We start from the raw sequence: 16,967 nt of genomic DNA, 5'->3' as shown, positions 1-16,967 counted from the left end.
GTTGAATTGAATACTATTTACTGCTTATAAAATGGCAGACTCTATACAACAATTAGAAATCCATTCACCCTGTTACATTTCTGGATGTTGGAGAATCTACCAACAAATATAGTGTTAACAAGATTTCCAATGATGACACAAGTAAGTCTACAATACGATACTTTGTTTAATAAGTTAAATAAAATAAACATGTTCTAATTTTGTAATCCTTGCTTACTAATGGTGTACGTTTATAACTTAAGTTCATATTTCTTTGGTTTTACAAAAGTTTGTTAATTAACTATTTGTATGGCACAATTTTACCAGCATATCATTTCATGTGCAGCCTTAAAGGGGTACTCCACCCCTAGACATCTTATCCCCTATCCAAAGGATAGGAGATAAGATGTCAGATTGCCAGGGTCCCGCTGCTGGGGACCCCGGGGATCGCTGCTGCAGCACCCCGCTATCATTACTGCGCAGAGCAAGTTCGCTCTGCACGTAATGACGGGCAATACAGGGGCCGGAGCATCGTTACGTCACGGCTCCGCCCCTCGTGACGTCACGGCCCACACCCCCTTCCATAGACTTGCATGAAGGGGAGGGGCCATGATGTCACGATGGGTGGAGCCATGACATCACGCTGCTCTGTCCCCTGTATTGCCCGTCATTACGCACAGAGCGAACTTGCTCTGTGCAGTAATGATGGCGGGGTGCCGCAGCGGCGATCCCCGGGGTCCCCAGCAGCGGGACCGCGGCGATCTAACATCTTATCCCCTATCCTTTGGAATTAAAAGCCAAAAATAATCCATACCTCGTGATATTTATCATGTGACTGGCTGCAACCAATGGCTGTGACGTAATAAGAGAGTGGAGAGAGAGAGAGTCTTATTTGTTACACATCGTGTTTATAAACATTATACTGTATAGTGTAATGATATGTATCTTATGTCTGTAGTGCATTACATAACCATAAATGGAATCACAGCCTTTGCGGTTGGTTGCTGGCCCTCTTATATGTTCACCTTATATGTAGGCCCAGCAACTATTGGTAAAACATATATACATATATATATATATATATATATATATATATATATATGTATATGTGTAAATTTCTTGGTCATATAAATGTCCCGATATTGTGACCTATAATTATTTAATACCACATATAATATCATTCTTTAATTTGGGATCTGTCTAATGATGATCAAAAAGATCTTCTTTCTGCTGCGACTGCCATGGCATGGAATGTAGAGTTCTCATTGGACAACAGGACTGAGGGCTTGTCAAACTCCAGGATCTTCGAAAGAACATAAACAAAAAAAAAACAAAAAAAAATGAATGGATCATTCTATAAACCAAGATAACATTGTCATAAATAGATTTTCAGAAGAATAATGTACTATGTAGTATAGTATGTAATATATGTATGTTAAAAAGATATTCTAGCATTTATCTAAACTTTTATTACACATCACATAGATATTTCAACCACTGCAATAGATTTGAATGGAACGCTTTCATTCAAACTCTTCCTTGCCTCTCGCAAAGGGGGTGGGGGCAAAGAGAGATTACGTTTTCTGGTGAATGTTCAGAGCTCTACGTATCAAACAGTTATCTTTTATCCGGGCCAGAATGTCCCTTTAATTCCTAAAAAAAAATTCAGTTTACCTCAAAAATAAAACCCATTCCCTTAATTTGCATATGATTGCTTATGGCCATTTTTTCCAGCAATGTGATACAACAGAAACATGAACATCAATAAAAGATGTTGTATACTTCTACTAAATAATGTTGCCTGCTATCAGTTGCAAAATTTACAAATATACATGGATATATGGATACATAGATTTAAAGGGACAGAATGTTGACACAGGGGTATATTCTGATTGCCGTATTGAACTCAGGAAGGATTTTTTTCCCCCGGTATGGGGCAATTGGCATCAGTAGGGACACAATAGGGTTATAGGTTGAACTTGATAGACATTTGTCTTTTTTTCAACCTTATGAACTCCTTTACTAATATAATATCACTTACTTTTCCATGGTCCATCACCATTATCCGGTCACAGTGGAGCACAGTATTGAGGCGATGAGCTATGATAAGCACCGTGCATTTACTAAATGCATCATTAATGGTATCCTGGATCAGTGCATCAGTTTCATTGTCTATTGCTGCAGTTGCTTCATCTAACAATAATATCTAAAGTAGAAAAAAATTATGTTAGAAAAAAAAGTGTCTTGTCAAATGTAAAAACATGGGATAATCCTACGTAAGACATCCCTTGCATTTCCACATTTGCCATAAATATCTAATATATTTGGGGATTCTTACATTTAAGGCATTTACTTATAGGGAAACTAGGGGTGCCCTCACCCCATTTGCTATTTTAATGTAGCCTCCAGCTGTTGTTTTTACCATTATAAACAAAGAAAAGTTTGACTCATATGTATCAGACATTTGTCAAGTGGATATGCCATTATATTGAACTACCCCTACAATAAAATTACATGTTACAGTTGCCACATACAGAAGAATTCCCCCTGCATGAGGTGACTAATGGCTACTGTAATTTTCCTAGTAAAACTGCAGAATTTCCAGCAAAAGTGTGTGGTCATAAGCCACCTCATATGGTGGTAGTTCTATTTGTACGTTGCACCCACATAGTGGGAACGCAAACTGAACATGACTGGATATTAAATAATGCATTTGCTTTTATTCTGTTTATACTTGATGATGCTGGAACAACCACTATAGTTGTAATACACTTGCACTACAAAACATTAGTGCAAAGGCTGTCTGATTCATCTTTGTGGGAGAAATTTAGGTAAGCCCTATCTGCTATGATGCCTTAAGGGAGTATTCCAGGATGATTTTTTTTTTATTTACTATGCTACAGGGGCTGTAAAGTTAGTGAAGTTCATAATATAGTGTCTGTACTTGTGTGTGGCGGTTTTCTCACAATTCTTCTGTGATTTTCACCCCAATATTTATTTTTAACAGCATACCTCACTAGTCAGCTGATGACAGGGAGCCTGTCTGCTTCAATTGGTGGAGGGATCGCTTGGTGGGAGAGAGAACGATCTGCAACTAATACAATAGCTGTAGGCACCCTGATTGAAAACCACAGGTCTTTTGAATGGATCCAGCTCATTTATGTTTCAATGGGTGGGGTGACTTATGTGTGGGAGGGAGGAAAATGGAATTCTGGGATTTGTAGTCAAAAAAATAACCAGTTCACAAAAAGCTAGCCACAGTGTTATGGTAATCTTACAACATAGCCATTTAGCCCCAAGACAAGCGCAGATCCTTCCCAAAGTCACCTTATGGCGGATAACCCCCTTTAACAATAGGTTGATAACAAAATGTATCTCTGCTGAGTCCTCATCTTGCAATCTATTGGGAAACCGATGAAATGTTCACTCTCCCTGCAGCGCCACCATGGGGGGGGGGGGGAGGATTCGGCATTACACAGTGACTTGTCAAAACAATGGGCTGTCTTTTTAATGCAAGAAATGCCAACCTAAGAAATGCAACACTCCTCTATTTATTCAGATTTATTTAACAGGGTTAGTAAAAAAGGGTTTTCTAAACTCAACAACTCTGGTTTCGGGCCATCGGGTAATGCCTAAAGTTAGACTCCATCCCAAACAAGGATTTTATTCTTGTGAAATCAATCAATGGCCAGAATCATTCTTTGCCTCCGGATAAAAAAGGAAATGGGGAAATCATTTTTGGATATGTTATCTAAAAAGTGACCCTCAAGTAACTGTAAGAAAAAATGTTATGTAATGTTCCATTCTGCTTCAAATACATAGTTTAGATAATCCAACAGATCCTAAAACACTCCGCAAAAATCATGAAATAACAATATCACTTCTTTAATATGAATCAAGTCTGATGTTTAACGGTTGGGAATAAATGTCAAAAGTGATAAACAGCATGGCCATTGTTCCAGAGTTCTGTTCACATACCTGACTGTTTCTCAGTAAAGCCCGCGCCATGCACAGAAGCTGACGTTCTCCAACTGAGAAATTGCCTCCATTCTCTGTCACAGGAGCGTGTAGCTTTCCATGCAACTGTTCTACCTAAAATGTTTAAAAGAATATTTGCTTGTATAGTAAAATTAATTAGTACTTTTTTTTATTTGACGTATACATAATATATACTTTCGTCTCTGTCCTGCCACCACTGGAATTGCAGAGCTCTGGTCCCTGCAGCAATTTCGGGTTTGGGAACTTGTGACATCATAGGCCCGCTCATCAGTGGCTAAGGCGCAACATCACTGAGGCCAATGATTAGCTGAGTGGGTCTATGACATCACGTCTCCAAAGCTGAAAGCACCATAGAGCTAGTGATAGAATGGAAGTTAAGAGGGTACTTTTCTTTTTTTTTACCACCTTCCAGAGTAAAATTAATAATAAAGAAAAAAAATGCCCAGATAACCCCTTGCCTAAAACTAATATACTTAAAGGGGTACTCCGCCCCTAGACATCTTATCCCCTATCCAAAGAATAGGGGATAAGATGTCAGATCACCGAGGTCTGGAATTTGGTACCCCCCCACGATCTCCATGCAGAACCTGGCATTCTGAACATTATGTGGTCACGACGTCACGCCACACCACCTCCATTCATGTCTATGAGAGGGGTAGTGGTAGCTGCCACGCCCCCTCCCATAGACATGAATGGAGGGGGCATGGCTTGATGTTCAGAACGCCAGGTGCTGCACAGAGATTGCGGGGATCCCAGAGGCCCATGATCTGATAGCTTATCCCCTAGACATCTTAGGGATAAGATATCCAGGGGCGGACTACCTTGTTAAGTTTATTGCTTGGACTGTTGTGATCATCTACCTAAATGTACTGGAAATATGTATGTATACTGTAACATAATAGTGTGATATACGACATCAGATACAAGGACTATAGTATTTTCATTTGTTAGCATACAGCCTCCCATGATGTAGAAATAAAACGCAGGGGCATATGTATAATTACTCAAGATAGGCTTGTCTCCAACTGCGTTTTGTATTTACATTTAACACATGTTTTAGTTGTTTTAATACTCTGGATAAGGACAGAAAGGTATGCAATAACTTCTATGGTGCCATGTAAATAAACATAATGTTTCCGTTTTTCCACATATTACTGTATTAATGTATTCCATTTTATTCCTTTTTTTTTTTGCTGTATTTGTTCCTTTGCAAACAAAGCCTAAAAAATGTCCCCAAAAAAATGCCTCAAAACGTGCAGATTCTAGCTCCTATTGACTTCAATAGAGGATGCTCGAAACAGCATTAAAGGGGTACTCCCGTGGAAAACTTTTTTTTTTAAATCAACTGGTGCCAGAAAGTTAAACAGATTTGTAAATTACTTCTATTAAAAAATCTTAATCCTTCCAGTACTTATTAGCTGCTGAATACTACAGAGGAAATTGTTTTCTTTTTGGAACACAGAACTCTCTGCTGACATCATGACCACAGTGCTCTCTGGACAGTTCTTAAAATGGACAGAGATGTCAGCAGAGTAGAGAAAATCCCCAAAGCAAACATATGCTGCTCTGGACAGTTCCTGAAATGGACAGAGATGTCAGCAGAGAGCACTGTGGTCATGATCTCAGCAGAGAGCTCTGTGTTCCAAAAAGAAAACCATTTCCTCTGTAGTATACAGACCCTAAAAAGTACTGGAAAGATTAAGATTTTTTAATAGAAGTAATTTACAAATCTATTTAACGTTCTGGCACCTTTAAAGCAGCTCTCAAAATCACCACTGAAAAAAAAAGAGGTGACATTTTACTTTTTCTGAGCAGTTCTGCTTGGAAGCTCTCAATGGGAGCTTAAAAAAAAAAACTCCTGAAAAAAATGCATCAAAATGCATATACTTTAAAAACCATGTGTAGAAAACATGTTGATTTGCAAGCTGTATTGGAGGCTGTTTTTTCCAGTTGGTTTATTCAAGTTATTTTGTATAACCCTATAAACATACCCTTAATACCCTTATAACATATTCCATTGTGAAGTGGAGTCAGCTGTATGGCATACGGCAGAAAATGTTTTTAGCATTCGTTAAGTTTATAAATTACAGTAGTAAAATGTGCGGAATGTCTGACCGAAAAACATAGGTGGACATTCTGCACATTTCAACGTTCCGGTGGTCGCTATGACAGCATAGACGGCAATGTTTTTCTGAGCAAAATCCGCAGAAAGAATTGACATCTATTCTTTCTGGAGACACCGAAGTCAGGATTTCTACAGCCACAAAAATTTCACTGTGTGCAGAATCCCACTGATATCAATGCAGCGGAATGTCTGTGCATAATATTCCAGTTGAATTCCGCACAAAAATTACATTGTGTGAACATACCCTAGGAGTAAAAAAAAAAAAAAAAAAAAAGGTATGTTACGCATAAACACTAAAAGCAGTGTGAGCCGAGCCTAAGGCTGGGTTTACACAAAGTATTTTTGGCCATAACCAGTAGTCAAAACAACACATAAACAATCTAGAGTGGAAAGATTTTTCTGTGTTTTAAACCCACCCCTGGTTTTGGCTAAAAATACTGACCGAAATACTATGTATGAACGCAGCTTTAGTCTGTAAGCATATTATTGTGCAATGACCATGCTGTACATCTTTACATACTTATATGTCCACTTAGTATATAGGATAGTTAATTTAACCCTTAACTACCCCCATTTGTGAGTGTCAGAGTTTTTGTTTAAAGTTCCATGCAAATCAATGGGAAATGTATGTTCCCAAATAATTTCCGTACGGCTGGAGATATTTCAATACCTGGTACACATATTACAGGACGGGGTGGGATAGGAGGTCTGGATGGGAGGACGGGATAGGAGGACGGGATAGGAGGACGGGATAGGAGGTCGGGATAGGAGGTCGGGATAGGAGGACGGGATAGGAGGACGGGATAGGAGGACGGGATAGAAGGACGGGATAGGAGGTCGAGATAGGAGTTCGAGATAGATGGACTAGATAGGAGGTCAGGGTAGGAGGTCAGGATAGGAGGACAGGATAGGAGGTCAAGATAGGAGATCGAGATAAAAGGTCAGGATAGGAGGTCAGGATAGGAGGTCGTGATAGGAGGTCGAGATAGGAGGACGAGATAGGAGGACGGGATAGGAGGTCGAGATAGGAGTTCGAGATAGATGGACTGCATAGGAGGTCGGGATAGGAGGACAGGATAGGAGGACAGGATAGGAGCTCGAGATAGTAGGTCAGGATAGGAGGTCGTGATAGGAGGTCAAGATAGGAGGTCGAGATAGGAGGACGAGATAGGAGGATGGGATAGGAGGACAGGATAGGAGGTCGGGATATGAGGACGGGATATGATGACAGGATAGGAGGTTGGGATATGAGGACAGGATATGGGGTTGGGATATGACAAAATATATGAGGACGGGATATGAAGTTAAAAGCTTCCTCCTTTGTTTATTTTCCTCCCCAACAAGGATTAGGAAGGAAAAACCGGGCAACGCCGGGTATTAAGCTAATATACAATAAGACAGACTTGCTTGAAGATTTGTCATTGCTTCCTCAAGGTGGTGGCGTGTTATTCATACATACATGTTTTTTCATGTGAGTCCTTTCCAATGCATTCCACACCTCCTTGTCAGTGTACTGGTTTGTTGGGTCCAAATTCCACCTAAAATTCAGCATTTATTATTTTTACATACATACACACACACACACACACACACACATATATATATATATATATATATATATATATATATATATATATATACAGAAAACAGGAGAGGGATCCGGCACTGTAACACGGACTTCAAGTCCCAGATGGGTGCTCAGCTTTAACAGGTTCAAACTCCAAACCTTCTCAAAACGTAATCCAAGAAAGGAAGCGGCACTCCAAGGTACAAAAAAGGGTGTATTTATTCATCCATTAAGTCATTGCGACGTTTCAACCTCACAATGAGGTCTTTCTTGAGAAAGACCTCATTGTGAGGTTGAAACATCGCAATGACTTAATGGGTGAATAAATACACCGTTTTTTGTACCTTGGAGTGCCGCTTCCTTTCTTGGATTTTATATATATATATATATATATATATATATATATATATATATACAGGGTGGGCCATTTATATACACCTTAATAAAATGGGAATGGTTGGTGATATTAACTTCCTGTTTGTGGCACATTAGTATATGTGAGGGGGGAAACTTTTCAAGATGGGTGGTGACCATGGTGGCCATTTTGAAGTCGGACATTTTGAATCCAACTTTTGTTTTTTCAATAGGAAGAGGGTCATGTGACATCAAACTTATTGGGAATTTCACAATAAAAACAATGATGTGCTTGGTTTTAACGTAACTTCATGAGTTATTTACAAGTTTCTGACTACTTATAAAATGTGTTCAATGTGCTGCCCATTGTGATGGATTGTCAATGCAACCCTCTTCTCCCACTCTTCACACACTGATAGCAACACCGCAGGAGAAATGCTAGCACAGACTTCCAGTATCCATAGTTTCAGGTGCTGCAGAATGGGCAAAACAAAAATTGGAACAGGACCCTCAGTTTACACAGAAGATTTTGTTCAGTGATGAGGCAAACTTTTATGTGAATGGTGAAGTTAGCAAACAAAGCCACCGCTATTGGTCTGACACTAACCCACATTGGATAGATCCCTCCAAGACTGCTGGAACACAAAAATTTATGGTATGGTGTGGTATATGGGGTAAAAAGATAGTTGGGCCATTCTTCATCAATGGAAACCTCAAGGCCACTGGATATGCGAAATTGCTACATGATGATGTGTTTCCCTCTTTCCCTGAGTTTTTCCAGGTCCGAGCATTCCTAGATGAACAGTTTCCTCGAAAGTGGATTGGTCATCGTGGGCCAGTTGAACTCAACTGGCCCCCAAGGTCTCCCAATCTGACCCCCTTAGACTTTTATCTTTGGGGTCACCTGAAGGCAATTGTCTATGCTGTGAAGATACGAGATGTGCAGAACCTTAAACTACGGATACTGGAAGCCTGTGCTAGCATTTCTCCTGCGGTGTTGCTATCAGTGTGTGAAGAGTGGGAAAAGAGGGTTGCATTGACAATCCAACACAATGGGCAGCACATTGAACACATTTTATAAGTGGTCAGAAACTTGTAAATAACTCATGAAAGAATAAAGTTATGTTAAAACCAAGCACATCGTTGCTTTTCTTGTGAAATTCCCAATAAGTTTGATGTGTCACATGACCCTCTTCCTATTGAAAAAACTAAAGTTGGATTAAAAATGGCCGACTTTAAAATGTCCGCCATGGTCACCACCCATCTTGAAAAGTTTCCCCCCTCACATATACTAATGTGCCACAAGCAGGAAGTTAATATCATCAACCAATCCCATTTTATTAAGGTGTATTCATATAAATGGCCCACCCTGTATGTATATATATATATATATATATATATATATATATATATCCTTACTGGCCAGCTTTAGGTAATACCTATAAACTGTCAGTTATGTGACATTTCAATGCGATTTAGTAGTAAAGTAGAAATCATAATAAAAAAAAATGTAATAAATGTTTCAATGGAGCTAACAAATACTAGGCTATATCTATAAATGTGTCTCATCCAGTTTATGACAGTTTATATCACCTATGACCTACCTGACACTTCCAACAAAAAGAACTGGTTCTTGAGGGATGATGGAAAGTTTTCTCCTTAGATCCTCCAGTCCAATTGTGTCAATATGCACATTATCAATGCTGATGGTACCTCCAGACAGTTCAACCAGTCTAAACAGTGTCACTGCCAAGGATGATTTGCCTGTATAGTAAATAAATGACATAGCACTAGTAAATATACTAATAAACCACAACATTAAAGCCACCCCAAATGCATAACCTCTAATAACATCTTCTGACAATGGTAGCTGAGATATATCAGGCAACAAGTGAACAGGCAGTTTTTGATGATGTCGATTTCTACAAGGGCCACATTGTAAAACAGAGTATCTCCATAACAACAGGTTTTGAGTGGTGTTGCAGAATGTAGAACAAAAGAGAACTGCCCAGCTATAGGATAAAAGGCTCCGAAATGTATTGATTTGCATGAAGAGTAAAGGTTAGCCTATCTGGTCCTACCGTAGCATGTGGCAGTCTCTGTCAGTGCCTTAGACTTTGAATGTGTGGAGTGGAATGGCACAAACACCGTCTTGTTGACCGTTCTGATAATTGCTGCGGGAACTCCACTGATCTAGCATGTATCACCCCTTAAGGGTACGTTCACACATACAGGATCCTGCACAGATTTGATGCGCAGGATTTGTAACTGCAGATTAGATGCTGTGCTCAGTCATTTAGTTTACATTGAAATCTGCAGCAGAAAATCCTGCACATCAAATCCTGCACATCAAACCCTGCGCATCAAATCTGCATACGTGTGAACGTACCCTAAAGGGGTATTCCGGTGGGAAATTTTTTTTTTAATCAACTGGTGCCAGAAAGTTAAACAGATTTGTATATTACTTCTATTAAAAAATATTTATCCTTCCAGCACTTATTAGCAGCTGTATGCTACAAAGGAAATTCTTTTCTTTTTAAATTTTATGTCTTGTCCACAGTGCTCTCTGCTGACACCTGATGCCTGTATCAGGAACTGTCCAGAGCCAGAGAAAATCCTCATAGCAAACCTATGCTACTCTGGACAGTTCCTGACATGGACAGAGGTGTCAGCAGAGAGCACAAAAATGAAATTCAAAAAGCAAAGAATTTCCTCTGTAGCATACAGCCACTAATAAGTACTGGAAGGATAAAGATTTTTTATAGAAGTAATTAACAAATGTGTTTAACATTCTGGCACCAGTTCATTTAAAAAAAAAAAAAGTTTTCCACCGGAGTACCCCTTTAAATGCCAGCTATAATAGAAAAGCACATTGTGGCTAGCTGCATTGCCTCAGACTGGACACAGTACCCATGATAATCCCATGTCAACTGCTACAAACTTCTAAAGTGGATATGTGAGCCTCAGAAATAGGCCACTGAACCACAGAAGAAGGTGGCCTTATTTAATGAATCATGTATTTCTTTGTATCATGTGGATGGTTTAAGTGTGCCACTTACCTAGGCAAAAGATGCACCAGGGACACTGAGGGGAAAAAAGATAAGCCAACCAAGAAGTGTGATGCTCTGTGCAGTTATCGCTGGAAAACCCAGGCATTCTGATACCTACAACCTATCTACACACAGGCCACTAATCTGCTGCTAATGCCCGAGCACTAGATACCACAGAACACCTTTTCATGTCTTGTGGAGTCTACAACAGTGGCCTACACAACAGTGTTCTATTTGTCTCATAGGAGCAATGAGAGAGTCCACTTTATTTGTGAGAGAGCTCCCCTGTGATTGATATCAGACTACTGTATATACTGCATATATCATAGCCTGTCAATCACTGAGAGGTCCAGTGTATATTCTCTGTACTATGTGTTCTCTGATTTTTTTCTATTAGCCTATTTGGCTAATAGAGAAGCAGACCTGTACCAATAGGTAAGGCAGCATAGTCTGAGTATATACTGTATCTACATAACAGGACATTATGAGCGATCTAATGAATATAATTGGATACATATAAGTCTGAATCCATGAAGAACATGGAATTCACTACATATAAAGAATGCCCAAATAGCATCATATATACAAGACATGAGCTCTTTCCTATGTAAGCTTGTGGAAATAATGTATTCTTCCATTTCTGTGTTTGTCAGAGATCTCTCTAGAAATACTATTTGCGATCATAGTTTACCGGAATACACATGGTCACAGATCTTTGTGCGGGTAATAAACACAGACCTGACCCAGTTCTTCCCACAATCCCAATCTTTTCTTGTGGCTCAATACTAAATGAAATGTTCTTCAGAACCAAAGGGAGGCCATCACGGTAACGCATTTCAACATTTTCAAATGTAATTCTTCCATGTTGGGGCCATTCTTCTGGTGGAGGCTTTGTATGGATGTGAGGAGGCACTTCTGATTCCAGATTCTGGGGGAAAACAAATAATATTACATAATAGTGGTATACACAGATAAAAAATTCTGTAAAAAAGATCATATTAAGAACATTACTGTCTTACTGTGTATATTTGTATGGATTCCTCTCCTTCTAAAGCTGTGTTTGGTATTATTTTAATTGACATTAGAAAAAAAGATGACTTTCTAAAGTATGTCTTGTGACACTCACTCTATATAGTGTAAGTGATGGATTGATTCTATTACTTTGGCAGAAGGGGGTCTGCGCCCCAGAATAGGTATCCACTGAAACATTTGTATTCATTTTAAGAACACGTTCTCTTGCAGCAATTACAATTCCTATAATATACACAATAAAGTTACAGACAGAAAATGTTGTGTATGGCCATTAAAGGTCATAAGGTAGTCTAGGGGACTGAACTATTTAGACCCTTATCCCCTATCCACAATATAGGGGAAAAGTGTTTGATCATGAGGGGTACGACCTTTGTATGGGGCCCCGGCTACTTGGGCATCCTCGGCACACTCCAGGCCCCACCTTCCTGGAGGGACACAAGTAACAATCTGCTCAGCCAATCACCAGCTGAGGTGGGACATTGCTGAGGCTGGCCGAGCAGGCTGTCACATCCGTAGAGAAAGGTGGGGGCGGGAGTGCGACAAGGACATGTTCGTAACCAGGGCCCCATACAAAAGGTTGAGGACGGTCCCAGTGATTGTACACCGCACAATCAGACCCTCAGCCCCTAGCCTGCGAATAGAAGATAAGTGTCTAAAAAGTTTAGTTCCCTGTAGTGCCCCTTTAACCCCTTAAGGAGTCAGGGTTTTTCAGTTTTTGCACTTTCGTTTTTTCCTCCTTACCTTTTAAAAATCATAACCCTTTCAATTTTCCACCTAAAAATCCATATTATGGCTTATTTTTCGCGTCGCCAATTCTAATTTGCAGTTACATTAGTCATTTTACCCAAAAATGCACGGCAAAACGGGAAAAAAAATCATTGTGCGACAAAATCGAAGAAAAAACGCACTTTTGGTAACTTTTGGGGGCTTCCGTTTCTACGCAGTGCATATTTCGGTAAAAATTACACCTTATCATTATTCTGTAGGTCCATAGGGTTAAAATGATCCCCTACTTATATAGGTTTGATTTTGTCGCACTTCTGGAAAAAATCATAACTACATGCAGGAAAATGTATACGTTTAAAAATGTCATCTTCTGACCCCTATAACTTTTTTATTTTTCCACGTACAGGGCAGTATGAGGACTCATTTTTTGCGCTGTGATCTGAAGTTTTTATCGGTATGATTTTTGTTTTGATCGGACTTTTTGATCACTTTTATTCATTTTTTAATGGTATAAAAAGTGACCAAAAATTTTTTGACTTTGGAATTGTTTCGCGCGTACGCCATTGACCGTGCGGTTTAATTAATGATATATTTTTATAGTTTGGACATTTACGCACGCGGCGATACCACATATGTTTATTTATTTATTTTTTTACACTGTTTTATTTTTTTGATTCAAACTTTTATTAGGGAAGGGGTTAAATGGCCTTTATTAACACTTTTTTTTTACTTTTTTTTTTTTGCAGTGTTATAGGTCCCATAGGGACCTATAACACTGCACACACTGATCTCTCATCCTGATCACAGGGGTGTATTAACACGCCTGTGATCAGTGTTATCGGCGCTTGACTGCTCCTGCCTGGATCTCAGGCACGGAGCAGTCATTCGCCGATCGGACACCGAGGAGGCAGGTAAGGGCCCTTCCGCTGTCCTGCAAGCTGTTCGTGATGCTGCGATTTCACCGCGGCGGTCCCGAACAGACCGACTGAGCAGCCGGGTCACTTTCACTTTCACTTTAGAAGCGGCGGTCAGCTTTGACCGCCGCTTCTAAAGGGTTAATACCGCACATCCCCGCGATCGGCGATGTGTGGTATTAGCCGCGGGTCCCGACCGTTGATGAGCGCCGGGACCAACGCGATATGAAGCGGCGCGATCCCGCTTCATATCGCGGGAGCCGGCGCAGGACGTAAATATACGTCCTGCGTCATTAAGGGGTTAAAGAGGGTTTATGGTTTTAGGTTACTAAAGTAAGTTACAAAAGTTTTACAGCTTTGTCATATTTTGTTTCCATTATCATGATGGTAGTTTGTTGTGAGAGAATGAGAACACTAATGTTTACATAGAATGCCAACCTGTACACAGCTAAACCTGTTCTCAGCTGAGAAGTAGAAGCAATTGTATCCAGTCTATACAACTACATCCAAGCTAAACAGACTACAGAAAAGATAGATACGTTGTTACAAACTAAAAGAGACATGTACCGACTTATTGAAAGCAATCTTTGCACAGAATAGATACAAGTTGTATCCACCTCAAAGCTAAGAGCAGAGAAATGGCTCTTTTCATACAGTGCTAGCAGTATACATTGAATGTATTCATCCGGAAAGCTCCCAAGTTCCAATGACTAACAGAAGAGTCGAATGCCAGTGCCTTATAGATGCCAACAGAGTATTGTTTGATTACTTTTGGGTTTATGTTTGTTTGCTGTATTGAATATACTATTTCATACAGAGACATCCTGTAAAAAAAAACTAATACAGAGCAGTATCCCTTTAATTTTTATTTTTTTATTTTTGATCCTGTGGCTGATGTTAAAAGTACATGTTTTTCCACCAGGGGGTGGCGGGATTAAAGCAGATGCTGGGAGACTTCGGATTCAGTATACAAACTCATTTATTACACATAATGCAACGCGTTTCACAGTAACATGCTTCTCCCTCAGGCCTATTTTGTGTTGTTTGTGTTGTTAAAGATTTGTTGGCAAATGCCTTTAAACTCCAGCATGTAATGCAGTGTGAAAAGAGCCTATGTAGGTAACTGGTCCCTCAGTGTAAACAATAGTGCTCTCATTCACATCCAGCAAACAGAGATCTTGATAACAGTGAGACATTGAAACAAAGTATATCATAAAGTTGCAAATTCTTTCACTTTTATGGCTTATTAGGTGTTATTAACCTAAACACTGACCCCCCACTAAAGTGTGGAAAGTGTTTTTTCTTTATTGTGTTAATAAATCTATAGCCAAGTACATGAGGGAGATTTGAGTATTAAGTTAGTAAAACAGTAATTTAGATACAAGTGCTGCAGAAATGGCTGCCTTGGAGCAGATTATGTGGACATGTTTAAAGCGATAAACCTGTTACTTTAGCCTGGGGTGTTCATGAATAAAAATCATGTTATTTTTTATCATTCCATCATTTATTATGCACAAGATGACATATTAAACGTACACATAAAAAATTATACAATTTATTCCTACATGGGAAAATAATACAACAGGTTTTTAAAACCTTTCAGTGCAAGTCTGATATGGTGATTTTACTCTGCTCTGCACCTGAAGGCACGTTAGTGTAGGTTCCATATGGCTTAGAATGTTAAAGCTAAAATTATCAGCTTGTCAAAGGCACATCTATTTCTGGCACAGTGACATGTGAGTTTGTCATTGCCCAGTTTAAACTTCTAAGAAACCTCGCTTGAAAAAAAAAAAAAAGGACAGACAATTCTCTACGCAAACCACTATGGCCATTACCATGTTGTCAAAAGTGCAGAAAAACTTTGCATATCCACTATAAGTAGAAAAAAATAGGTTATACACTGTATATTTAATGTTAAATGGGTATTTTAGGATTTACATTTTTTTATATGTTGCTGGGAAGGGGCTGCTAAAAAAAATTATACTTACCCACCCAAGTCCCCTGCAGCTCCCGGTCTGGTGACTTCCAGTCCATCACTGCTTCCAACATGTAGCGGCTTCCAAAAGGTCGAAGTGAGACCTGTCTGTTCAGCCAATTACTGGCCAAGATGGGACATTGCTGTGACTAGTGATTAGCTGAGCAAGCATGTCCTGCTCGTAACATATTTTCTTGAAAGCAGTTACAAGCAGGGAACAGGAGGGGATGGGGACCCCTTTAACCCCTTAAGTCATATATGACCTGTGTTTTTTCTACTTTTTGTGTTGTGGTTAGGCTTAATTTTTGAGTGCCAGACCAATATAAACTTTAACAAACTTGGTATTAGAAAAAATATATATCTCCAGTCCAGGTGCTTCTCCAAATAAAAGGTTTTCTTTATTCCATAAGAATTGACATAAAAAGTATAAAAGCACTTTCAACGCGTTTCTAGCTCTGACTGAGCTCTTTATCAAGATGTTCATATTATAAAATGGCATGGACACACTACCGTGGGGATCAAAAGTTTGGGCACCCCAGGTAAAAATTTGTATTAATGTGCATACAGAAGCCAAGGAAAGATGGAAAAAATCTCCAAAAAGGCATCAAATTACAGATTAGACATTCTTATAATATGTCAACAAAAGTTAGATTTTATTTCCATCATTTACACTTTCAAAATAACAGAAAACAAAAAAATGGCGTCTGCAAAAGTTTGGGCACCCTGCAGAATTTATAGCTTGCACTGCCCCCTTTGCAAAGCTGAAACCTGCCAGTGTCATGGATTGTTCTCTATCATCATCTGGGAAGACCAGGTGATGTCAATCTCAAAGGTTTTAAATACCCAGACTCATCTGACCTTCCCCCAACAATCAGCACCATGGGTTCTTCTAAGCAGTTGTCTAGAAATCTGAAACTGAAAATAGTTGACGCTCACAAAGCTGGAGAAGGCTATAAGAAGATAGCAAAACGTTTTCAGATGTCAATATCCTCTGTTTGGAATGTAATTAAGAAATGACAGTCATCAGGAACAGTGGAAGTTAAAGCAAGATCTGGAAGACCAAGAAAATATCAGACAGAACAGCTCGAATGGATTGTGAGAAAAACAATTCAAAAGCCATGTTTGACTGCACAATCCCTCCAGAAAGATCTGGCAGACACTGGAGTTGTGGTACACTATTAGACTATAAAGAGATACTTGTACAAATATGGTCTTCATGGAAGAGTCATCAGAAGAAAACCTCTTC

General features: G+C 39.4%; 1 protein-coding gene across 4 annotated transcripts in view; it reads right to left on the bottom strand.

Moving 5' to 3' along the window:
• Nucleotides 1-772: 772 nt before the first annotated feature.
• LOC130355603 (ATP-binding cassette sub-family C member 5-like) overlaps nucleotides 773-16,967 on the bottom strand; it is a 136,237-nt gene continuing 120,042 nt past the window's right edge. For all 4 annotated transcript variants that reach the window (XM_056555951.1, XM_056555952.1, XM_056555954.1 and 1 more), the window contains 6 exons: nucleotides 11,813-12,002; nucleotides 9,629-9,788; nucleotides 7,563-7,641; nucleotides 3,958-4,071; nucleotides 2,021-2,185; nucleotides 773-1,282 (listed from right to left, as the gene is read on the bottom strand). In XM_056555951.1, the coding sequence (XP_056411926.1) occupies nucleotides 1,190-1,282; nucleotides 2,021-2,185; nucleotides 3,958-4,071; nucleotides 7,563-7,641; nucleotides 9,629-9,788; nucleotides 11,813-12,002 (801 nt within the window). In that variant the 3' untranslated portion in view covers nucleotides 773-1,189. The remainder of the gene's footprint in view (nucleotides 1,283-2,020; nucleotides 2,186-3,957; nucleotides 4,072-7,562; nucleotides 7,642-9,628; nucleotides 9,789-11,812; nucleotides 12,003-16,967) is intronic.

This window comes from Hyla sarda, chromosome 2, assembly GCF_029499605.1.
Source record: "Hyla sarda isolate aHylSar1 chromosome 2, aHylSar1.hap1, whole genome shotgun sequence".
Lineage (NCBI taxonomy): Eukaryota > Metazoa > Chordata > Amphibia > Anura > Hylidae > Hyla > Hyla sarda.
This window is presented reverse-complemented; position numbering and strand designations above follow the sequence as displayed.